The sequence below is a fragment of the Cheilinus undulatus genome, linkage group 2 (genome assembly GCF_018320785.1).
Source record: "Cheilinus undulatus linkage group 2, ASM1832078v1, whole genome shotgun sequence".
NCBI lineage: Eukaryota > Metazoa > Chordata > Actinopteri > Labriformes > Labridae > Cheilinus > Cheilinus undulatus.
The window spans coordinates 41,335,101-41,361,604 of NC_054866.1; the positions used below are offsets into that span (position 1 = coordinate 41,335,101).

A 26,504-nucleotide genomic window follows, 5' to 3' on the forward strand; every position below is an offset into this window, starting at 1 on the left:
CCACAGTTGTACCATACAGTGCATTTAGAAAGTAATCAGACCCCCTTCAGTTTTTGAAATTTTTTTATGTTGCAGCCTGATATTACAGTAGAAAAAAATATTTTTATTCTCATTAATCTACACTCAGTACCTCATCATGACAAAGTGAACACAGAATTTTAGAATTTTTTTGAAAATTAATGAAAATTTAAAAATATGAAATATCTCATTGAGCCCTCTTGGGGCTCGCAAAAACCTTCACATGAAATCAAAGTGGGATTTCTAGTGTTTTGCACTAAGGAAAGGCTTCTGTCTAGCCACTCCTCCATAAAGCCCAGATCAGTGGAGGGCTGCAGTGATGGTTGTCCTTCTGGAACTTTGTCCCATCTCCACACAGGATCTCTAGAGCTCAGTCAGGGTGACCATCAGGTTCTTGGTCCCCTCTCTTACTAAGACTCTTCTCCCCAAGTGCCAAGCTTCTCCCATTTGAGTATTATGGAGGCCATTGTGCTCTTGGGATCCTTCTCTGCAAAATCATTTTTTTAACCTTTGTCAGATCTGTGCATTGCAGCAATCCTGTCTCTGAGGTCTGCAGGCAGTTCCTTTGACCTCATTGCTTGGTTTTTGTTCTGATATACATTGTCAGTTGTGAGGCCTTCTACAGAGAGGCATGTGCCTTTCCAAATCATGTCCAATCAATTTATTTTACCACAGGTGGGCTCCAGTCATGGTGTAGAAACATCTCAACAAAGATCCAGTGAGGGTCTGAATAGTTATGTCAATGTGATATTTCAATTTTTTATTTTTAATGGATTTGAAAACATTTCTAAAATTCTGTTTTCACTTTGTCGTTATGGGCTACTGAGTGTAGATGAATGAATTTTAGTATTTTTATTATAAAAAACTGATGGGGGTCTGAATACTTTTTGAATGCACTGTATTGATATCAAATGTATACAGTATATGTATAGTTTTTATTTATTGACAAGGGCAAAATATTTTTTACAAGTTTAAATGTTAGCAAAATTTAAACATAATATAAATCTCTATATAATGTTATAACCAATATTTCTGCATTTGATGAAACCTTATTTAGTTCTTTGTCTTTTAAGGTCATAGTATTGACACTTCTAGAAATGACAAATGTTCATGCATTTGTAATGTTTTTTTTTTTTAATACATTTAACCAAAAAACAGAAACTATAATGTATTAGTTATTCCATTTATAGAAGCATTTGATTCCATTGACTTTGACTGGGGATTCACTGATCCTCTGTTGGGCTAAATTAATTTAATGCTGGCTTTCAGTACACCTAACTACTACATTAAAGAAGAGATATTTAAATATAGCAGAGGGAGTCTGCTCAATAAGCATACTGTTCTGTTTTCATTGACAAACATGAGAAAAAAACATTGACATTGTTTGAGTCTTACAACAAAATAAGCCTTGAAAATAACATATTGGTATCTGGTTATCTGCAGTTAGCTAGATTATTTTAAATGACCATTGGGTCAACCTTTGATTTTACAATCAATGAATCTCCTGATATTACTATACAGTGTGTTCCTCTCATCCTTTTCATTAATAAGTTTATAGCAACATACTGTAGAACAGAGGGATGATGCCTTTGAGATATGTGTTGTAATTTTGTTTTTTAAAACACCACAGCTTGTAAATACAAGACTAGAAATCTGCTACAGTGTGGTTATAATTAAAATGTGCTTTTTCAAATCTATTCTTTATACTTTCATTTTTGCCTCCCTGTCAGCAGTTAACAAATCCATATCCTGCACTGGCTTGTAACCTTCCCGTGCAGAGAAGTCTCCTTGTCTTATTCATGAAGCATCTAATAAGGTGCACCGCTCAATACTAACACTGTACCCCTGACTCCAGTGATGTCACTGAAGGACAGGACTGAGGGCAAGCTTGCCCTATAGTGTTACCCTCTCTAATGCCGGGCCTCATCACTCTGGCAGCACGCAGAGCCTTTTGTGTCTGCATGTGTATGAATGTCTGTGTGTGTATTTTATATGGACAGCCTATCAACATGTGGTCTGTAAGTCCCAGCAGGTTTTTAGGAGTATCACAGAAACTGAAACAGAGATCCAACCCGTCTCTTGCTGAAAATGAACTCTGTTCTACATTTAATCTGGAATCACTTACTGCAGAAACTGAACAGTTCTGCTTCCCACTGAAGCTAATGAAAGGGAGGCAGAATTTCATACAATAGCTGCATGATGAATGGCATGGCATGTCAAGAAATGATGCATTTTGTGCACAAATCCTGTGTGATTTTTTTTTTTTAACACAGCCACATTCAGATTATTAAAAATAAAAAATGGCACTATGGCACCCAGGGGTGGAAAGAAACTTATTACATTTTCTCACATTACTGAAATTCAGTGTTTTTTTCTGTACTTGTACTTTTTAAGTAGCTTTTGAAATTGGATGTTTTACACTTTAATTGATTTTATACATCAATCATGATCAATATAATTTGGCTTTTTTTCTGACATAAAACACTCTTAAATGTCAAAGTGAAAACAGATTTCTTCAAATAATGTCAACTAAATATGAATATTTAAAGTAAAATACGTGACTGCATAGAAGTTCACCCCCTTTGAAGTGACTGACCTAATTCAACAGTGGGCCAGCCTATTTGTGCTAGTAGTCTCACAGTTAGTGAAATGGGGATCACCTGAGTATACTGAAGTTATAACAAGTGATTGCAGTATTAAGGCCCCCTTTGTCTAGAAGGTCCAGGCACTGGTCAGTCAGTATTCCTGGCTACCGTTGCACCATGAACACAAAAGAACACTCCAAGCAACTCAGGGATTAAATCGTTTTTTTTATAATATTTGTCAGAAAAGCCAAGTTATATTGACCATGAATGATCTATAAATCAGTGAAACGGTAAAACATCCAAGGGGGTGAATACTTTTTATAGACAGTTTTAAAATAATTAAAAATCAAAAAAAGAACATCCATGCTTTCTGTTTACAACATGAAACCAGCTAGTTGTTTGGATTTGGTAAGACAAACAGTTATATATATCAAGAGCATGGTTTCACATTACATTTATAAGCAGCTCTTGCATTTCACTTGATTATAAAAGTGTGTCTTTGCCTTTACAACCTGGTTGAACATTCATATTCTCTTGTTATAGCCCTTTAAGGAAGGGGATATTTTACTGAACAAACCCCTTGATTATCAAAAGTAGCTACTCATTTTTTGTCAGATGAATTACTTTTTACTTTTACTTAAGTAGATTTTTGTGATCAGTAATTTACTTCTACTTAAGTAAATCTTGAAAAAGATTAACGTTGCCTTTACCTGAGTACCATAGTCTTGTACTGTTTTCACCTCTGGTGGTAACCTAGTATTTGATCACATGCTTTCTTTTGGAAATACTGAGTTTAATAACCTTAAATCCTATACTGCAATGTCAGATATCATTCACAACATCATGATGGGGCACCGTGCTTGGCAGCTTTAAATATGCACAAAAATGAGAGAATACATAAGGATACAGTTTGCGTTTTGTTTTAATTATTAGAAATACTGAGGTCTCACAAATCATCTTTGTGAAATGTAAGCTTTGTGAACTCAAGGACTTTAGTTTTGACATAGTGGTGCAGGGTCTAATACAAGCTAATGGCATTTAGTGGATAAATGTTAGTAAAAATGGAACATAATATTTATAAATGAACCCATCTTGTAATGTTTAATCATCTGAATATATACAATAGTTTTATTTTCAATAACTTAGAGTGAGCCTATTATTCATTTATTGGGAGGGTCCCCTCCATGGACTCTGCCATCTTGGATTTTTGCATCTTTTGTGTTTCTACAATACCACAGGTGGGACCGAATAGCATAAACTTAATTTTCTTGATTACATTGGTTGCCCAATTACAACCACAAGAGGGCATATCAATCTAGAATCTGACTGCTCAATTTTGCTAATATCCCCCAATGTTACACACTGCACCTTTAGAATATTAAGACATCATACTAATTTCACAAAATTACTGGTTTCACTCTGGGAAGTTATGCTTTCCTATGAATTCACATGAAAAATAGTGACTTTTTCATGTTGTAATAGGTTTGAAAAATGCATATATAAAGTGCAGGAATTTCACATGTATAGTTTAGTTTCAAAAGTGATGAAAGAACTGATTATGTTCAGCTCTCAGTATAGATAAAAACAGACCAGAAATTATTTCCAACAATAGAATTTACAGAGTAAAGTAGTTAAGGGACGTTGGCATACTTTACTTTCTAATTCATGCTTGATGAATTGTTTTATGTGGACCATAAGATGCTCAATAATACTTCCAGTAAACAGAGCATTGTGCACGCATGTATTCTGAGGTTAGGGGCCACAGCGTTTTTGGACCAGAGGTAAAAAGAGGCTGTGGGAACACACTTGACCTTTTCAGCCAGAGTGACAGAGCCGGGCTGGTCTTATGGAGGTGACCTTTCACTGTACTCTACCCATGCCGCCTGGTCTAGCTTTATCATGCTTGTGTACGGGCAGAGTGGGGGGTGGGGGGTAGAGAAAGAGAGGGGGGGGGGGGAGGTTGTGAGTTGTTATGGGCATGTCTGCATCTCCAAAACATGGAGAGAGGATGACAAAAGGATTATAGAGGATATTTTTCTACTGCTGAAGGATACATGTGTGATGTTGCTTTGCATTGTTACATTCACAGACCAGTGTATTCACATGCCCAGAAAATCATAGTCTTCCCCTGCCTCCATTTTTTGTCTTTCTTTTGTTCTGTTCTCGAGCTAGCCCACACTCTTGCTTCCTCTATTATTTCATTTCTGTCAGTGAACCTCTCTCCCTGCCTCCCCCTCTGTCTCTCTCTTCCTCCTTTTTTTCTTCCCTCTTTCTCCCTCCCTCCCTTTTCCTCCCACTTCCCATCTTTGCATGTGCCACTTTCAATTGTAGTGATATGCCCTGTGGCAAACTCTGCCTCTGTGTGCTCGAGCAGGCTTTGTTGGTAATGGCTGTTATCCCTGACGCGGAGGGGTGGAGTGTAAATTCCTCCAGCAAAGCCTTACACCAGCATGCATGGGAATTATATTGTACTGTATTGTGGAACAATACATCAACCCCCCACTGCATGGCTTCCATAGGTATATTTATAATAATTATCAGCCTCAAATCTTATCCCATATCTCCTACCAGCACACCCTGAAGAAATCAAGCCTGCTTTTCCATGCTTACTAGTGATTTATCAATGCTGCCTCTGCAGATGGGTTTACAGTAAATTGGATCCCTGTTAGTATTGAACCAGTTCCTTTGTCTCCGTGAGGAGATAGTGTGGTTGGTATTTTAAGTGGACGCAGAAATGTGATATTGGTTTCTTGTCTGGAGTAAGACGATTACATTTAGAGGAGGAGATGCAGCTTTATTTCTTCATTTTTTGTTTTGGATGATAGTTTGTGCTGTAAAAGGTTGAACACTCATATTTATTTAACTTACCAATTGTTTTTCCCATGCTGTACTCATAGATAGCTTAGTGTTACCTGATATGATGTTAAGCCCTGGTAGGTCATCCGTGTAGGCTGTGTTTTGTTCTATGGAAATACAATTTGTGTTCTGTCTTTCGTCCCATGTGTTGCTGATGTGCCTCTCACCTCTACTTGCCCCGTTCTCCTCTGACAGGCCCTGGAAAGCGAGTTTGTGTCATGTCAGCTGCATCAGTGGATTGACCTTATTTTCGGCTACAAGCAGCGGGGCCCGGAGGCAGTGCGTGCCCTCAACGTCTTTCACTACCTGACTTACGAGGGCTCCGCCAAGCTGGACAGTATCACTGACCCTGCGCTCAGAGAGGTAAGGCTTGCGCAGACATATTGCCATGGAGACAACGCCCATCCTCCACTTATATCCCACTTCCTGTCTCTATTTGTCCTGGCATGTGCCGGTGCTTGCCAGTGTTCATATCAGGCATCTGTCAATCAATTCATGTGTCATACAGATGTTACCCGTGGGAAAATCACGTAGAGCTGCTGACTCATTGAGTTTGTTTATTGATTAACACCATCTCTTGATGATCTAAGTCAGTGATCATCAAGTTTCATGATCATGTTTCATCCATTTTCCAGAAATCTACCTGTCAGCTATTAGTAACAAATATAGTGCATGCAAAAAAGTCTATATCAGTCCATTCATGATCAAAAACTGTTGTTTTCTATGCCAACTTTTGGCTTCAGGCATTTTGGGGGTGCGGTTTTCCTGCTTGGGTTTTCACATATCACTACACAGCATATTGGCGTCACGCCCTGTGATGGACAACATGACAGTCACAGAAATAATTAGCTAAAATATCTCAATCACCCCCTTGTGGCTGGCTGGAATATAGGGACTGATCTCACTGTTAAGCCCAGAACCCACCAGCACCGTCCAACATGTGTTAAGATGATTGCCCCCATTACTTTCTATGGACAAACCCACATTGCTGGCGGTCAGACACCCATAGCCCATGCTACGGCGCTTTACACCATTGCTTTATGCCCAGCGCGGCTGGCAGTGGCTGGCAGAGTGTTTTCCTGAAGAAAAAAAACAGCTGTTTTGTCCTTCTCAGCTGCCCTATTAACAGCTCTGTTTGATGGCACCGAAAATGAAATTTGGTACCATCTTTTGTTTGAGGTGTAGATAAACCAAAAGCCTCAGCTGCTGGTAAACTACCACTGCTCCTCTTGTGTTTTTTCAACCAGTAAGGTGATGCCCGAGCAGGCTTTTGGCTTTCGTATCAAGAGCCTGGCCCAGCAGTGGCTGATGGGGAGTTTGATTGTTGATGTGCTGCTATTGGTGTGTGCTAGGGATGGCAATTGAGGATCATCAAATTTACATTCAAAAGAAAATAAGAATATGTAAACAAACTATGTTAATTAGACCATTTTTAAATGTCTTTAGTTCCCCCCCAAATTGCCTGCATAGGAAAATGCTGGCTTTTGTACAAATGTAGTTGATGACCCGTGAACTAAGTTATTAATTTCCTATACAGTCATTTAATATCTTTCCTTAGTACTCTTTGGTCCATCCAAACATCATCTTCTGGGCTCCTTTATTCTTTGTACTGAATATATTGTGTTCCTTAATCAGATCAATGAATCTGACTGGACTCTTTGATCAATCACCAGAGGTCAGTCAGTCAATACATGAAGTAGTGAATCCTCTTGTTCTGAGCTAACTAATTGAATATCTATTAGCTCCTCCGTACTACTCGTGAATAGCTTAATTGCGTAGATGGGAAAGGGGACCAGAGACTGCAGCAGCTGGCATGCATTGTGGTTCTTTCCAGTGTGAGCTTGTCTCTCCCTGTGATATCCACCATCTGCTGTCTGCAAAACAAGTCATTTATATACTGTCACTTCCAGGAGCGCCTTTATTTATCAAGTGACCACTATGCAAATCACCTGCTGAAGATTTGGCCGATCTAATTACCAGAACGTATTGTGAAAGGTTTGGTTTTCATCATTTTGAGAAGGTTTGGGGTGATGATTTGTTTTTATTTTGCATCAGGCTGAGGGTTTTTTAATCAGTTTTACTCCCTGCCTTGCCTGCTCATACCCTGAGAGATGACAGCACTGTTTGTTAGTTGCAGATTAGGAAGCCTGCAACTCAGAATCCCTAATTGTGCACATTTGATGTAGTTGCAGTTGTGACATTTGAATGTATTTGTGCTGAAGAGAGAAAAAGGTACAGCTAATTGCAACTGCTGTGATGGTGGTATGATGAGCGCTAATTAAGATAAGCCTTCATAACTCCAGTCACATTTCTAATGATGAATTCTTCATCTTCCTGTGATAAAGAATAACAATGAATCCTAACTCCATAATCCTAGTCATATCCTGGAAATTAATTATGGACATGTCTGTAAAACAGGCAGATTCAAATGTAAGTAAGTAGCCACATAGATACACCACCAACAACAAGACAGAAGTCTTTTAACTGATGCTTTTTCCACCTGTTTTTGACAAAAAAAAATATTACTTTTCTTTGATTCTCTGATGTGAAATACTTTATCTCAAGTCATCACATATGATCATTCTGATGGAGAATGTCTTGCTTCGTATAAGCGGTCTATGAACCGCCTGCATGAGTCAGAAAGGTGGAACATGGAAAAGTGCCCAACGCATGTCTCGCCAAGACCTGCTGAAATGCAACGATTGACTCCAGGGTATTGATTCATCCCAAGCCTGACAGGTGAAACTGCAGATCTGGCATTAGTCACAACAATTAAGGCATTTGAAATGTCAAGAAATTAGAGGTCATGAGAGATAATTTCCTTCCGTGTGTCAGTTTGAAATGATGACACCCTCTGACATGCTGCTGGGCCTCTTGTTGAGGGCACGGTGACAGCTCTACTGGGCACACTGCCGGAACAGCAGTCCTTTCCCCACGACACTCCTCCTGACAGCCTTCTCTTATGGAAAAACATGACAGCAACCCCTTGATTCAGACCCTGCAGTGTCACTCAGAAGTAAACAGACAAATTATTCATCAGTGGGACTCTATTCCTCCTTGGCTGCCACAGCCCCTCCCGCCCCCACCGAGTTGACAAAGACAACAAAGTGTGCTGTGGCTAGCCGATGAAGCGCTTTGAAGCAGCTTGACATACTTGAAATTGACTTCACCTTGATTTTTTCGTAGTGATGGCACACAAGTGTTTAAATCCTTGACCTTAATGATAAGGAACTCCCTTCATATGTACCACAGATCATGTGGGATCAGTGTGCTGCTTTTGATGTTTACTCTTAGACGCATTAGAGACAATCACCCTCTGGTGGACACATTTCTGCTCCCACAAACAGTAGTGCACATGTCTAGTCTAAGCTGTCACTCAAAAGAATACCTTCAGGGTAATTCTTCCTTAGTGCTTAAGGATTAAAATGAGTCCAAATAAGTTTAGCTTAAACAAATTTCCATTGGTATGTAAAGAATGAGCAGCGCAGTCAATTATACAACAATAACCTTGATCACTTTGTTCATTTTTGAGAGGTTTTAGTGCTGACTTGATTTATTTTCATACTTATTTTAATCTTTTTAGTGCTTAATGAAAGCAATTTGCCTCTATAATCCACCAAATCTGTCAAAGGTGAAAGGTATAACTGCTCCAGATTTGTAGTCGCCACGGCTGATCTCAGGTGTCGTGACTCAGCATGATCCCACACCGCTTAGCAGGTCATCGCGAGGCCGAGTTTGCTTTCTGTCTGACAGAGCTGTTGTGTTGCTGCGTTGCATGAGTGCACCAGAGGATGCTGTTGGGGGATCAGAGTCACTACTTTGGGACCAGCTAGCAGACAAAGAGAGAGAGCTGCAGCTATTTCAGATGCAAGCAAAGTCAGACTCACAGACATGCAGACACTGTGTGTTATGATGGATGTTAGGTGCTCACCCAAGCAAGGCAGTTGTTGCTGGGAGGGGAGATCATCCAGATGGCTTTGGCAATAAGTGTCACTTATCAGCCAAAAAGCAGAGCCTGAAGTGACTTAAACTAATGAACTGCCTGTTAAGTGCTCTCCATCTCAGACTAAGATAGAGATAAGTTTTTGACATTCCTCAGAGAGGATTAGTGTTGAAGCACCTGTGAGATATTGACATGTTTTGATCATCTAGTAGGGAAACATGTTCTTGAGTTAACCTTCAACAAGCAAGGCCCCCTTCCCCTGACACTCTAAAAACCGCACAGATAAATCCTCCCCCATGCACTAATTAATGCTTGGCATCTGGGTTGCCTAAAACTTCCAAAATGGGACATGAAGCAGCACAGCTTCATTGGTAATAGAATCATCACAAGAAATATGGTGATGTTTTCCACATGGCCCTCTCAGTCTTTCTGATCTTTGTATCAAATTTCCTAACTCTGACAGACATTGTGACCTTCACCCTAACGCTAACCTTAAATAGCCATAATGTCAGCTGCTTACTACTTGACGGACTGCATTGTAAAGAAACACTCTCTAAGACCTAATGGTTGCCAAATGTGCCCAACAACTCACATGAAACTTTCACTGCTGTGCGACAGCAGTCAGCCGTGTGGACAGGGCCTTTTTTGGTGCTGTGGAAGATCGGAAGTGACCAGGGGGCGTTTGGGGCGACTGTTTTGCTTGCAGGTGGCCTGTCCTAATTCAGTATCACCTCCAAATGTCCCACGCCACATCTCCCTCTGTGGCATGTGCTACCCAATAGGTCCTTTTGATAGTGAGTGAGGTGTACAGGCGAAAGAAAATGAGGGCTAGTCACCCAGGCAGTCAGAAGGGCAGGCGAAAGGCTGAGCGATGTATGTTCCATTGTGCGCTGTGGCATTGACGGACGTCTACAAGCTCCCCTCTGATGGTGGAAGTGGCTCCAGTCACATCAATCACTCGCACCGTGGAGTGCCCCACTTTCAGTCAAGCTCAGCAGCTCTTACTGCTTGTTTTTTTTCCTCACTCACTGGAAGGCAAAGGGAACTTTTGTCTATTTTAGATGCAGTTGTTTTCTAATAATAGTAGAATAGTCCCCTTTAGTTTTGTTGTTTTTGTACCTCTGCTCAGGGTGCAACCTGTTCTGTTTTTAGTTTTTCCTCAGCATCTACAATCCCAGTGTTAACCCAGTAAATCATTCTTCATTAAGGTACCCTCTGCCCAATTCACCCTGGTCTGCTTGTGTGATTTTATGTCTGTTTCATACAAATGTGTTTGCATGGACATGCTTTTCCCCTTTGTTTCAAGCACAATAACATCTAAAAGCAGGCCGGCCTGCTGCAGTCCTAGCTGGGTGTCACTCCAGGTTAACGTTTATGCAGTGGGGGCCCCTGCGCCTGGAAATGGGAATGGTTAACTGAAGCATGTTAATAGGAAAAGGCTTGTCTCTTCCATACTAACACTTGGATGACTCTGCAGGCTGAGGGGGGAAGGGGGAGCACCCAGGCGGATTGGGAGTGCTCCCCTTTCCCTTTACCTCCCCCTTTCCTCAGAGGCACGGCTGAGTTAGGATTTGCTTGCATTGTCAAGTAACGCATTGACCCATCACTTTGATGCATATTGATTGTGACAGCCGCGCTCTCTCTCCCCTTCTCTGCTCTCTCTCTCTCTCCCGCAGGCCACAGAAGCACAGATCCAGAGCTTTGGACAGACGCCATCTCAGTTGCTTATTGAGCCACATCCTCCACGCAGCTCCGCCATGCACCTGGTGAGAGCAACGAGCATGCTGGGAAAATTCTCTGCACCTCTGGTGGTGTTGGTGTGTGAGAGAGGATGTGTGGACCTGAGCGAGCCTTTGCGTGCTTGTATTCAAAGCAACATGCAGGTTTAAGATAGATGTCTTTGATTTCTAATGGGAACATGTTTTCTTTAAGACACTCATTATGAAAAAAGTAGATGTTTCCCCTCATGTAGGTCACAGATCTGCAATATAACAGCAAGTCTTAAGTGCCAATTGTGTGCATTGTTTTATAGCTGTTACTGCTTACAGGCAGTGTGGTGTAGAGGGAAGAGTGCTCTCTACTGGCCCAGTAGCTCCCCTCTTTCTGCTGTAAGCCGCTCTTCCTTGTCTAATCCATGTAATAGGCAGCCTAGCCCTCATTATCCCCACATGGCTCTCTCTGTTTTTCTTCACCGACAAGAAACTTGGTTGGGCAGATCCCTTTGAGACCTTTTAGTTCAATTTTCTACCTCTGCAAAAAATGTGAATGTTTCTATCCACTTTTGTCCTCTTCTGTCAAAATATTCTGCAGTTGAGACTAGTTAAAATCTCGGAGTATCGTCAGGATTCCTATCTCCTCCATTGATGTTACTTCTTTTACAGTTGTTGTCTCACTTGAAGAGTCTGAGCTTAATTTTACTGGGGAAACATAAGCTTTAATCCTTTTTTCTTTATAAACTGAAGTGAATCTTTCCGATACATGTATATGTCGTTTGCACCATCTCGTGTTACAGCCTCCTTCATCCCTGTTTTCCATGTCTTATCCTCGTCTGACCGATCCTTCGTCTGACTGCACTGTCCTAAGGGGGCAGTGCACGAAGCACTCCTCTCTGTGTCTGAACCTACTTTTTCCTCCAACCTCCACACTAATTGCCTCTTTCCATTCTTTTTTCCCATTGTATCACACCTTCTCCTTTCATCTTCTCCATCCCTTGTCTTCTTCTTTCCTTTTCCTGGTCCTTTACCCTTGTACTCGTCCTTTCATAACACCACATCCTCCATTGTTCCCCACACTCTGTCTTTTCCCTCTTCTTCTCAATAGTGTTTCCTTCCACAGAGTCCCCTCATGTTCAAGGACCAGATGCAGCAAGATGTCATCATGGTGTTGAAGTTTCCGTCCAATTCGCCTGTAACCCATGTGGCTGCCAACACACTGCCCCATCTTACCATGCCAGCTGTGGTCACTGTCACCTGCAGCCGCCTATTTGCTGTCAACCGCTGGCACAACACCGTTGGTGAGTGGAGCTGAACACACATGGCGGTGATATGTTCAAACCTTCACATATGCCCTCGTAAAAAAAAAAAGTGCCATACCTACCACAGCAGTTTTCCTGTAAAATCACTTCATCACGAGCACATACAAACCTGCCCACTGCTCATGATAGAGCTGCAGCCAGCTGGCTATGTGAGAGGCTAGCACCTCCTAGGTAAGCTGACCATGAGTGTTTCCACATGTTCCTTTTCAGACATGTGTGAACAACATTACCCACAGAGCCCCTCCCTGAGAATCAGCCTCACCTCAGGGTCAGAGGGCCAAAGCAATGGTTACTAGGAAATTAGGCTGCAACTGCACCACATTCTCCTCACACGTCCCCATCTGTCACCGTAGAAACACAGCAAACTCAGGACCAAAGAGTCGGCACTGTGTGGCTGCTCCGGCTGCTCCCACACTAATGAACACAGCTGCAGCACCCTTGCCATCCTGTCGCAGAGGAGGGAAATGTGGTTTGGCTTTTCAGAATAATGATGATAATAAGGCCTCCATATTTTCAGGCATGTTGCTGTTTTAAAACTAGATCCAGATACAAATTGCAGGAACAAAATGTCTCATTCAGTTTGACACCCTTAAAAAGAGGGCTAGTATGAGGGATGGAAATCTTTCTGATGGACCTCCAATTTTTCTAACTCCTGGAGGAGACTCTGAATTAGCTTTGGCTCTGAACAGGGAACAGGTGTCTGAGTGTATTTGGATAGGTGAGAGAGAAGTCATATATAGAGTTTAAAAAGAATGATTAATTTCCTCCTGCATCCCTGACTCAATCCAGGTCTCAGAGGAGCACCTGGCTATTCACTGGAGCAAGCCCATCACCTCCCTATAGAGATGGATTCTCTGGTTGGTGAGTAAGCTTTGTTCTCCTGCTTCAAAAATACATCAAACAACAGAAAGTAAAGAGATAAACTCGTGTCTGTTTTAGCAGCTATGATAACTTGTTTGTAAGTGCTCAGGTATTGACACCTGTTCTGTTTTTCCCTTTTTTCCCCTCACAGCCAACAGTACTGGAAGCAACAAGCGTCAGATCACAGACCTAGTGGACCAGAGCATCCAAATCACCACACAGTGTTTCGTGGTGACAGCTGACAACCGCTACATACTGGTGTGTGGCTTCTGGGACAAGAGCTTTCGTGTGTACTCCTCCGAGACAGGTAGGTTGCAGTGTAAACTCTATTTCTTATAGAGGTGTGCACTGATGTGTGGAGGACTGAACGCTATGATGGGTGTAATACAGTATCGTCGCTGCTGTCTCCTGACAAGCCTTGTAGAAAACGGATGACAATCCTGCAATACACTAGAACTCCCTGAAGTAAATACAAATATAGATCTGCTCATTTCCTATCCACTGATCAATATTCAGTAAGATGAGGATAATGACTGCAATCTTCCTCAGAGATTCTCTAAATAATTATAAGCTCAGCTTTACAAGCGCTGTTATAATTCCCCCAACAGCTCCAAGATTAATCTGATGATCTTTCACAAGAAGATTGAAGCAATTAGGGAAAAATGCTCCCTTAAATTCAGGAATGGGAAGAGTACAAGAATATTGAACTCAAGTTTAAATTATTAGGGCACCAGTTTAGCTTAGAGAATAGAGCAGGCACCCATTAGCAGAGGCTATAGTCTTCAGCACACTGGTTGTGGGATCTATTCCTGTCTTCCCACAACTCTCTCTCCCAGTATTTCTAGTCTCTCTTAAGCTATCCTTTCATAATAAAGGCAAAAAATACCCAAAATAGTATTAAAAACGAAAGTTGATTGATCTATTCCATGGGGGACATGCATAGCATAACTGTTGAGCCAGAGTTAGCTATAAAGCTAATCCAAATCATATCCAAAGGGGGTCAACTTGACTTCATTGGAGTTCTTGAAAAGTTCTTGGTCCAGTTGCCCCTTTTTGGACCAGATTTGGATAACCATGACCGGGGTGAATGAGAACCTACAGAGACATCTTTAAAGCTAATTTATATCAGCAGTCTTTGGCCAGGAAGATGTAAAAACATACAATACGAATAATTAAAAACAAAAAAAACCCATCACAATAGTACATCACAGAAAACAGCATACATCAAATTACATTCTCTTCAAGGCTTTTCCCAAGTAAAAGTAAAGTAACTATAATTTACATTTAATTAAGTAAAAGTAAAATTACCTGCATATAACCCTAGTAAAGTAAAGATTAAAAGTACAGTATTTTATATTAAATTTGCTGAGTTGTTATTGTCAGACAAGGCATTTCTGTGTGGAGTTTACATGTTCTCCCTATGCATGATTGGGCTTTCTCTGGGTTCTCTGCCCCCCCCCCTCCCCCAGTTAAAAAAAATTCTTGTTGGTTAATTAGTGACTTCAAATTGACCGTAGGTTTCAGTGTGACTGGTTGTTTGTCTCTGTAAGTCCTGTGATTGACTACCCCCTACAATTTACAGTTACAGATATAAAACATAAAAACGATTACAGCACAGATCAACTAATCCTGAGTCACAGAGCATTACGTTTTCCATTTTTGTCACTTTTAACTAATTTTTGCCACTATTTGCAACTAATTGATTATATTTCTCTTAAAGTTGCCTATTTTTTGCTTTGTTTTCTGGAGTCCTGACTATTGTGCACATTTTGGCTTAGCTATGAAGTCTAACTGTACTTTTCAAATGGTTTTGTTCAATGTGCCCATCCATGGGCATAGCACAGGGGGAAAAAGTGTACTGAATACCCAGGCCCGCAGTAGGGAGGGGCCCTTGAGAAACCTAGAATGAAAAGTGTGCTTTTATGTATTTTTCTTAGGAATAAGTGTCCTTACTGAATCAAAAGCGACTAAATTAATTGGTCAACAGACTGTAATTTGTATCAAATAGAATAAAATAAAATACTAGGGGCCCTGCTCCTCCCTTAAAAATGTCCAAATGGTATAGTCCAGTGCTGCAAGTTAATGCAAGTAAATTTAATTTAACCATATTAAAAATGTTGCTCATAACTGGAGAAATTATGGTTCAAAAATATATTCAAAACGTATGGATATTTGTAAAAATGATTTAACATTTGTTGCTTGGCTAGCCGGTTAAGTGGGGCCCTGTGTTAAATATTTTTTCTGGGGGCCCTAAATCTCTAGCTATGCCCCTGTGCCCAACTACAATGTTAATGTCCAACCCCCCCCCCCCCCAAAAAAAAAAAACAAAGCTTAATATTCAAGTTCATCATAAATTATAGATATCACAGCTTAAATTTTCAATAGACCATGAATTTGCTGACCTCCATGGATCCCACATTTGTCTGGGCCCCAGAAAGCTTCCCCCTTTTTCCCCCTTTCGGGCAGCCTTGTTCACAGGCGTTTTGTTACTATGGAAACGCCGGTATAACAAAAGGCTCACTTAGAATTCATACAGGATATCATTGGAACTGGGGACAAGGTGTATTCTTGTCCCTAGATATACTCAAGGAAAAGTAAAATACATGATTTTTTTAAACTACTCAAAATAGTGCAAGTGCATGAAAAGCTACTCAATTTGAGTAAATGTATTCTATTACTTTCCTTCTCTATGTAATTATGGATAACTTCAGACGTTTTTCATACAAATATAAAACACAGTGTTACCTTAACTACAGCCTTCAGGGCTTAGAAAACACAGTTGGCATGAGTGCATTGCTGCATTTTAGGAACTTCTGACTAGCAATTTCTGTTAACACTAAAAACACGATTGTACATTTTTTCTTTAGGCAAGCTGACCCAGATAGTTTTTGGCCACTGGGATGTGGTGACATGTCTGGCCAGATCAGAGTCTTACATTGGAGGAGACTGCTACATCGTCTCAGGGTCCAGGGATGCAACACTGCTGCTTTGGTATTGGAGTGGACGGCACCATATTATTGGCGACAATCCAAATAACAGTAAGAGCATGCATGCATACGAAGAGTAAACAGCAGCATCACGATCTCTGGAAATTAACCGGAGTCTATTCCACGTGTTTCTCTTTTTAAAGGTGCATGAGCTATCGTTAGTGATTGTAAAAAGTTATATAGGAAACGAGAGACTTTGATCAGCACTGGTAAAAAGGCGTTCTGTGTTAGAAATCAAATAATGTGGAGAGACAGACAGAGGATAATTCATCTGAACTGTTGCTGTGATATATCAGTGTGTTTCATTGCATTGAGCTAAGCTGCTTTCAAGAAGAGGACTCCAGATGTCTTGGCATTCAAAATGGGAGACCCCAGTGTGTGATTCCTTCTGCTCAGCTTGTTTTGTTGCTCATTCTCACTGATTGTCTGTGTTAGAACAATCTATCAAGTACAGAGAAGATGTAGTATTGTACAAGCAAAGAGCGCCACATATGGTGTGAAATGAAAAACTGGAGTATATTTTTACATCTGATTGACAAAACAATGCATCTTCGTGTGAGTGGGTGTTGGAAGATCTTGTGTTTCCAATTGCTACAGATTCTAGGAGCTCTGGATTAGTTGCAAGTGTTCTCTAATTAACTTCACTGAGGCTCGGACAGTTAATTAAGAATTTCAGCTTGGTTGCCTCCAATTAGCAAGGGGCAATAGCACTCGTGTTACTGCGGCAGGAAAACAGTATTCCCCTGATATTCACACCACGGGTGCTTACAGTGCATCTTCAATGGACAAGAGGGAAGGAAACAAAAGGTAGTATGTGTTTTCATTCAGTCAAATAACTTCTTAATCTCTAGAAACACTGAGGAAAGCAGATTAGAATTTGTCTTGGTTCATAAACAGCACTTAAAGGTGTATAAGCATGGATTTTATTCATAAAACAGTGCAAAATGAGCTCAGCACTTGACATACTGTTTTTTATGGCACAATACTTAACAAAACTCTGTATTCAGATATTATCAGCCATGTACAGGTCCATCCAAAAAGATAGAATATTATGCATGTACTAATTGTTTCCCCTGTAATTTAACTGAAGATGTGAAACTTATTATATTCTTGGTACATCTCATATAAAGTGAAAAGATTTTTTTTGTTTTAATATTGAGATTAACAGCTTACAGCTCACAAAAATCTATTATCTCAAAACATTAGAATATCACAAAACATCAGTCCAAACATGATTTATGATGTACAGATTTTTTTCTTACCACACTTTTCTATTCCAGTCAACTTTCCATGAATATGCTCTGATAAAGGCACTCTGAGAACAGCCTGCCCTTTCGGCAGTGGCCTTCCGTGGCTTACCCTCCTTGTGGATGGTGACAATGATTGTCTTCTGGACGATAGTCGAGTCAGCAGTCTTCCCAGTGATTACAGTTGTGTGTACTTGTGTGTACTGAACCAGAGTGAGAAAATGAAGGCTCAGTAAACCTTTGCAAATAGGACTTTTTCACAATATTCTAATATTTTGAGATAGTGGATTTTTTTTGTGAGCTTTAAGCATCAAGATTAAAATATGGAAGATCTTTAGAAGTTGTACTTTGTATGAGATGAATCTAGAATTTATAAAAGTTTAACTTTTTGTAGAAAATCACAGAAAGAATGAACTAATATTTTAAGATGCACATGTACCCACAAAGATGGCAAATGTTTATAAGATACGTATTGTTAAACCACTAAAGCCTTTTCCTATCTTGACACTTGAAATCCATTTTAATTTCCTATCTATTCATCAACAATGGTCTCATGCCTAATTTATTCTTTATGATGCAGGTTGAAGGTTTTGTCAAAATGAAGCAGCTGTATCACTGCTCCCTCATCATGAATATATGGCGCGCAGAAGAATTGATTTCACCCACACTCCAAAAGGCTTCATGCGTCTTAAATGTGTAATAATTAAAAAAACTTCCAGCTCAATCATGGCCCTGCCTCTCAGACTTAACCCATCACACCGATACAAGAGGATATTTGCACCGGGTAATTGTGGTGGCTGACTTCCTCTCGTCCCAGGGGCTTGGAGGAGTTGGGGGTGTGCAGTGCAAGCTGATTGAATCTTTTGTAGGGTAGGTGAGCTGCACACGGTCCCTTTCCCCCCCTGGAGGCTTTCCTGACACTTGTCCTATTCAGCCCCCCTCAGCAGTGGGTGCTGGGACTGACAGCGCTGCTCAGGTCCTGGTCTCTGAGGGACCGTGCTGCATCGATCACCGTCCAGCTCACTGACTGGTCTGCTACAGCTGCAGAGGCAATATGCCGAGCTGGAACAGGAGATGATGGGTGAGGAGGAGAGAGGTCTGACACATGTCCACATCATCTATCAGTGCTTAACTGTCATCTGGGTGGATGGAGAAACTTTCACTGAATTGGGTGAACTTTTGAGTCATGAAGTGGACACCCAGTGGACACATACTGTAATATTCAGTGGTGTTAGTTTGGCAGGAGCTGTGAATAGTAGACTCAACAAAAACTTAAGATTTATTTTGTTGAAAAATCTCAATATACATGTGTATGTATTGCATTCTTTTGGCAGCATTTGATGTACTTTATCTTATTGTCAAATATGGATAACTTCCACTGGATATAAGCTGCTATATGAAGAATTCATTATGTTAAACCTTCTGTAGGACACAGCAGCATGTAAGGACAAGATCATTTTGTCCATATTTGTGGTTGGTGCATTTCAGAAGGAGCACAACTGTCATACTTCTCCTCCTACACCACTCTGGCAGTACTGGAGGTCAGCTCCAGGTGCCGCGAAACTCCCCTCACTAACCTCTCCCCCGGTCATCATCAATCATGTGACACACAGAATGAAATCAAGTGGCTGTGCTGCCATCAGTGGGCATCCCTCCATTTACATGACAATCCAAAGGGACCTCCCTGCTAGCAGATGTGTGTCACGCTCACTGTGCTTGTGTTGTATGATTTGATTGCCTGATGAAGGTGTGGCGGTTATGTGGACCACTGCACAATAATACCAGTTAACCAGAAGGTGTTGTTGTTTAGAGTCAGATAAATTTAAGCCATTGAATTTAGTCTTTTGTTTAATGACACTGTGTCTCTGCTGTCCTTCAGGTGACTACCCTGCTCCTCGAGCAGTTCTGACGGGTCATGACCAGGAAGTTGTGTGTGTGTCCGTCTGTGCGGAGTTGGGCCTGGTCATCAGCGGAGCCAAAGGTCAGTCCGTCTCCATTATCAACAAGGATGAGGAAGTAAAGACTGTATTGCTTTAGGCTTGTATACAGTGCCTAGTAAAAGTAATCCCCACCTTTTTATTATAAATCAATCATGGTCAATATAATTTGGGTTTTTGACCAAAAAAAACCCCTCTTTGATCTCAAAGTGAAAACAGATTTCTACAAAGTTGTGTCAATTAAATAAAAATATGCAATGTAAGATAACTGACTGCATCAAAATGTGCTCCCTTCAAGTCAGTATTTAGTAGATGCACCTTTTGGCTGCAATCACAATCAATCATTTGAGTCATTGTCCTGCTGGAAAATAAATCCTAAGCCGTAGCTCTCTTGCAGACCGAATAAGATTTTCCTCCAGGATTTTCATATATCCCACATTTATTTACCCTCAACTTTTACAAGCCTTCCAGGGCAGCCTGCTGAGAAGCATCCCCACGGCATGATGCTTCCACCACCATGCTTCACACCTTTTGGGGAGCTCTGGTCAAGATTTAATATGACTTTTCTTCAAAAGTGGCATAATATTTGAATTACTCCGGTAAAATTTTGGGGGATACTTTTCAGTAACCTTTTTCTGAGTTACTTGGAGTGTTCTTTTGTCTTCATGGTGTAATGGTAGCCAGGAATACTGATTAACCAGTGAATGGACCTTCCAGACTCAGGTGTCTTTTTACAACAATCACTTGACTGCACTCAGGTAAAACCCCTCTCCACTAATTGTGAGACTACTAACAACAATTAGCTGGACCTCTGTTGAATTAGGTCAGTCACTTTTAAAAGGGGGTAAATATTTATACAGTCACTTATTCTACATTACATATTTTTATTTAATTGATATTACTTTGTAGAAATCTGTTTTCACTTTGATGTTAAAGAGTGTTTTTTGTCATAAAAGCCAAATTATATGACCATGATTGATTTCTAAGATCGACAAAAGGGGAAAAACATCCAAGTAATAGGCACTGTTTTTGTATCCATAATACTCAGGCATCAGACAATTTCAGACTCTCACAGAGAGGCAATCATCTCAATAGATGCTAAACCTGTAGCTGTAAGAACTTACAAAAGAGAACAGCAAGACAAAGCATCAGTCTGTGAGCATGCCAGGTATAAATGTCAGAATGATATAGTCAGGAATAATCAAGTGTTTCTGAACTGTATATGTTTTTATGGTTTTTGCAGAGGGTCCATGTCTGGTCCACACCATCACAGGAGACCTGCTGCGAGCTCTGGAAGGACCGGACCACTTTCAGCACCCACGGCTAATCACAGTGTCCAGTGAGGGTCATTGCATCATCTACTATGAGAGGGGCCGCTTCTGCAACTTTAGCATTAATGGAAAACTGCTGGCACAGATGGAGATCAACGACTCCACCAGGGTAAGATAACTTTATGACAAAAGTGTACATCACAAGTCATGATACTGAATGTGTTTATCAGTACCTTCAGCAGCTAAAATCCTGTGTCTTTAAGCTATGATTTTAATACTGATACATTTTGCTAGAACATCGTTGATCCAGTGCTTTTCCAGGTAAGTAGAAGTACTTTACATGACATGGATCACTGTGAACAGTCCAGAATTTCTTTTACAGACAAGTAACTGTCTCTGTGAGTTGCTTTTTGAGGTGTAATGTAATCGTAGAAAATTATGCTTATATTAGTACAACAATACACTTTTTATTTGAGAAAACAAAGGGTGCTGTGCTGCTGCATGTCCTTCCATTTCTGTATCTGCTATAACAGATGTTGATTTGTAAACAAGCCTCTTGATTGCAAGCCTCAGCTAGATAACTTTACCTTAAAACTACCTTAAAATTACATTTTCTTTTTTCCACTGTAGGCTATTCTCCTGAGCAGTGATGGACACAACTTGGTCACAGGTGGGAATAACGGTGTGGTGGAGGTGTGGCAAGCCTGCGACTTCAAAAAGCTCTACATCTACCCTGGTTGTGACGCTGGTGTCAGAGCCATGGACTTGTCACATGATCAAAGGTCAGACCAGGCAGTTTTTCTTTCAGTGTTGGAAGTGATGACTCTTACTAAACCCATCTTAATGAACTATCTCATATTTTAAATTCTCAGGTAAACTAATACCACTACTGATGAAATGAATCCAGCAAAAAGACATTACTCCTGTGTTATTTCCTCTAACTGATTTATATCAATTACCAAGCAGAAACAGGTGTAAAAATGGAGAGATTATTTTGTCAGAACCTGACATAAAATAAGACAGTCACACCCAAGTTATTTGTAAATTTTAGTATTTGTGAGTGTACACTGCACAGTGTACAATGCTCGCTCTTCTCTTGGCTTTAAAAAAGATCCCTCTGTGGGTTTGTATTTATGTGCTTACATTATCTGTGCGCATGCATGGGCTGCTTGAGTCACTTTATATGTTGCATGCGAGTATAAATGTTCCCGTCCTCAGTACTGTCCTCTGCATTTATGCTGTGGTAAAAAGCCTTGTGTTTCCTGTGTTGCATGGTTGTCACAGTGCATTTTAGTTAGTATATCCTCCACCACCCTCTTCCTTTAAATAGAATCTACAGTTGCCATAGAGACAAACAATTCTTGGGTATCTTTTTTAAATTCATTTATTTTGGATAGATAAAAGTGTGAACACATTTTAAGATCAATTGGCAGATCAGCGGCATGTCTTGTCTTCCATGTTTGATTTCATTATGATTCGTTAGGCATCGTTTAATGTGTGCCGATGGTGCTGAAGAATATTGTTCGCTCTGGGGCGATAAGCCTGACGTCATCATGTGACCCTGGCAGTCAAAAGAGGTTAGAGAGTCTGATCATTCAGGCTGCACTTCACTGCCCAAGGCCAGATCCCCCTGAGCACCAAAGAAAGAAACATTGTTCTTAAGCACATTTACTCAGCACCGCCATGACTGAGTGCAGAACCTGCTCAGGTCAGATAGAGGAGGAAATTTGTTAACTGATATTCAGCCAATTTAATGTGCACTTTACTGAAGTAATCACAAAAGCTAAAACTAAGTTTGAACTTATATTCCAATACCTCTTAACAAATCATTAACTTTTTTAAGAATCCCTTGATTCAGCTGCAGCGTTCCTCAGTAAGTTGACATTAGGTAGCAGCTCTTCAACTTCATTCACAGAGGGGCATTCTGCTGCAGCTCTGTTCATTGTACTTCAGTATTTAAGCCCCTGGGGTGTAGCAGTATAAGACGACCCTGTGAAATCAGCTGCTTTTCCTACATACCAGCCAGCCGTGGACAGAGGAGCAAAGGGGTCACAAAGAGACACTGGGACTCAGTGCTCTACTTCACTTAATAAGAGGAACCCATGAATTACTGTTACAGCCCCTGATGACCCTCTAAGCTTGTTTCATTCACTGCTGTGGACATTTTTACAAACTGTGCATATTCATGTAAATGTTCATGAACAATGCGCACATTTTAAAATGCATTCTAGCTCATAAAAAAGCACCTTTAAAATATGAAGACAAGAAATCATTAAAATTAAATATACAGTTTTTGAGTAACTGTGGTTTTCTGTTTTTACTCATTTTGATATCTGTTAAATGGCATTATAATTTGGTGACTCTGGTGTCATTTTCTGTCCCTTCAGGACTTTAATCACTGGCATGGTGTCTGGCAGTATTGTGGCTTTTAACATCGACTTTAACCGGTGGCACTACGAGCATCAAAACAGGTACTAGAGAGAGAAGAGTCACAGTGTGCCATGCAAAAGGAAACTACAGCAGCAGAAGATCGTCACAGAGCATGATAGAGATGAATTGGGCCGAAGGCAGCATTCGGATGCTAACAAAGAAAGTGTGCCAATGTGTTCATCTGGAGAACTTGCTGAACAATCTGGATACTTTTTCTGTCAGTTGTCATGTCTTACCTTAACACCAGCTGATGCAAGAAGAGACTGAGATCAACTTAAGTTACTGAAATAAAACTTAGTGTGTCAAAGTTCCTGTTTCAAACTGTGAAAAGTCAAATCAAAATGATTCTGGATGATGAAAATTTCTACATTTGTATGGCAGACACATATCTCACTTGAAACACTTTTCTAGGAAAAAAGTAATTGTAAATATTAAGAGTGTAAAGTAAATCTTCATGTAAAGGCTCAGAAATGTTTGAAACGCTTTTAGATTAGCCACCATGTTAGCAGTATTTTCATTCTGAAAGCCATGTATAAATGTTGGAAACATCTTTGTTGCACTTCATGTATTAGTTGGTTAGCAATACATTTGTGGCCGTTAAGTTCTCATTGTTATGAATAGTAGTCAAATGTATTTATGTGTGAAAAGACAAAATGTTTGTTACTTTGTTGTGTTTGTCTTGATGGAAGAAATGTCTAATTCAGTGTGAGATTAGTCCTTTATGAAATCTTTATTCTTAATCATGATGTCAACAAAAGGATAGTTGTATTTCCATATTATTTAATGCAGGACTATTTTGTTGAATAATTTGTAAAGAATTAAAAAATCTCACTGTGATATCTTTAAACTGTTCAAATGGGACATTTTGGACCAGTGATCCTTATTTTTTAGTTTCTTCCAAAAATGTATCCAGAGGCACAAATACCAGATTTGTTGGAGAGCATTTCTTTTGAGATGTTTGTGATGAAGCTGAAGGACATTTTGTGAGACAAAATGATTTTTTACAACTGTTGGCTGAGCAAACATTATTACTTCAACATCTTAATTATTATTACTTTGCCTGTTTTTGCACAAAATGTTTGCTAACCCATTTAGGATCTGTGAATTAAATAACACCAGTTCATGCTTGATTGCCATGCACTGGTAAGCAATATTAAAACTTAGTTGCTGTGAAGGTCGATTGAAAGTTTTCCAGCTTGTGTCTCAGATTGAAAGTTTTCCAGCTTGTGTCTCAGATTGAAAGTTTTCCAGCTTGTGTCTCATTTTAATTCTTCAAGAGATGTTTGTCGCTGTGACCTGAACTTCATATTTACAATGAACAACTGTGTGATAAAAATTACGTCATGATGAGTAGTAGAGTCAAACAAAAATGACTGGTTTATTTTGGGTGATATAAAAGCTATCGTGTCTTATTTTAATTTTTGTGAGAGATCTGTTGCTGTGAACGGAAATGAACAGAAATATGCAAATAGACTTTGAATAAACAGTCTCATTTTTCCTGTGGTGCTAAAAGACACCACCCCACCCAAAGCTAAAGTCTTGCATGCTAAAAGCTACTGAAGGTGTTGGGTTTGCTTTGATTAACTATGAAATATTTCCATTCTTGTGAATTTTAATTTGTTGTAAAAGAAAAATATTAGGTTCTTAATGTATGTATGTTTTAAGATATGTTATTATATTTTTAGGTTGTATCGCATTTTTTCTTTTGCATATGTTTTTGGAGAATAATGTCTTAAGCTAATGTGATTAGAAAAAAAAAATCATAACTGTAAAATCAGCTACTTTCATTATTTTTTTTTATAAAACTGAAAAATAAACAAGTGTCAGAGATTTCTTGCTGAGATTTTACTTATTAGTTTGTAAAGTGCCTCCAAAACGTTCATGCATGTATTAATGCAATCCCTTAATAAAATATTTACAACCAAAGCTCAGTTAATTCAGACTATAAAATGACTGAGTTAAGAAATTGTAGGCTTTTCTTTGAGTATACTGCCACCTGCTGGCTTCATACGTTATTGCAGATGCAGTGGGTCTACTGTAGGGTGCAAATACAGGTGCATCTCAAAATACTAGGAAAAAAGAACTTTTTCATGACACTCTATGATTTAAAATGTACAACCCATATACTCTAGATCAGTGGTTCTAAACTGGAGGGTCTTGATCCATAAATGGGTCGCAAATGTGTGCCAAGAAAAAAAATGAGGCAAAAAGTCTTAACTGGGTTTTCTGGTAATGACAAGTGAATGTTGGTCTTCAACTAAGGTTTCAACTTACGTTCTTTCTCCTGTATAAAAAATGTTTTTTCCCCAAGATATTGACGAATTTCCTAAAAATAATAATCAGCTTCTCATCCTGTCTCAGGAAAAAAAAAAAAAAAAGGTTAAATAAAATGTTTGCATGCTTGCTTGCGTCCTTCCTATAATGACTCTCTTTTCAAACATGTAGGCTAAGTTTTACCTTTGTCTTTGTTGAGTCATGTTTTGTTCCTTTTAGGGTTAGGGTTGAATGTTTTTTAAAATTTGGGTCACTATTTGTTACAAGGAGGTAGCGGAAGGTAGCAGTGGGTCCTGATACCCAAACAGTTGAGAACCACTGCTCTAGATTCTACGTTACTAAGTAAAATATTTGAAGCCTTTTTTTTGTTTTAATCTTGAGGATAACAGCTTACAGCTCAGAAAAATCCACTCTCTCAAAATATTAAAATATCACTAAACATCAGTCCAAAAAAGGATTCATAATACAGAAATGTCAACCTTCTGGAAAATTATGCTCATTTATGCACTCAGCAATTGGTTTGAGCTAATTTTGTGCAAAATACTGCATCTATGTGACATTGAGTCAATAAGTCTGGTGTCCTGCTAGGGTGTTAAAAACCCAGGTTGCTCCGATAGCAGCCTTCATCTCATCTGTATTGTTGAGTCTGGTGTCTCTCATCTTCCTCTCGACATTTCCCCAGAGATCCTCAATGAGGTTCATGTCAGACCAGTTGGCTGGCTAATCAAACAGTAACATCATTGTCAGCAAACCAGTTTCTGGTAGTTTTAGCTTCACTGTGGATAGATGCAAAGCCCTGCTGGAAAAAGAAATCAGTATCACTGTACAGCTTCTCAGCAGATGGAAGTATGGAGGGTTCTAAAATCTCCTGGATTGCTGACATCATTGACTCTAGACTTGATAAAAGGACAGTGGACCAACAGCAGCAGATGACATGGCACCTCAAACCTTCAGAGACAATGAAAACTGAAAACACTGGACTTGAAAGCAGCTTGGATTGTGCCTCTCTGATATTCCTCTGGGACCTTGATTTCTAAATTAAAGCAAAATTTACTAAAGGC

At 39.9% G+C, this 26,504-nt stretch overlaps 1 protein-coding gene across 1 annotated transcript in view; it reads left to right on the plus strand.

Annotated features, from left to right (window-relative positions):
• Positions 1-24,178, plus strand: part of nbeab (neurobeachin b) — a 333,968-nt gene extending 309,790 nt beyond the window's left edge. Inside the window, exons 49-58 of the mRNA XM_041798435.1 lie at positions 5,655-5,822; positions 11,079-11,168; positions 12,223-12,415; positions 13,226-13,297; positions 13,449-13,604; positions 16,165-16,335; positions 19,411-19,512; positions 20,712-20,908; positions 21,370-21,521; positions 23,127-24,178. Of these exons, the coding sequence (XP_041654369.1) occupies positions 5,655-5,822; positions 11,079-11,168; positions 12,223-12,415; positions 13,226-13,297; positions 13,449-13,604; positions 16,165-16,335; positions 19,411-19,512; positions 20,712-20,908; positions 21,370-21,521; positions 23,127-23,217 (1,392 nt within the window). The 3' untranslated portion in view covers positions 23,218-24,178. The remainder of the gene's footprint in view (positions 1-5,654; positions 5,823-11,078; positions 11,169-12,222; positions 12,416-13,225; positions 13,298-13,448; positions 13,605-16,164; positions 16,336-19,410; positions 19,513-20,711; positions 20,909-21,369; positions 21,522-23,126) is intronic.
• Positions 24,179-26,504: the final 2,326 nt, after the last annotated feature.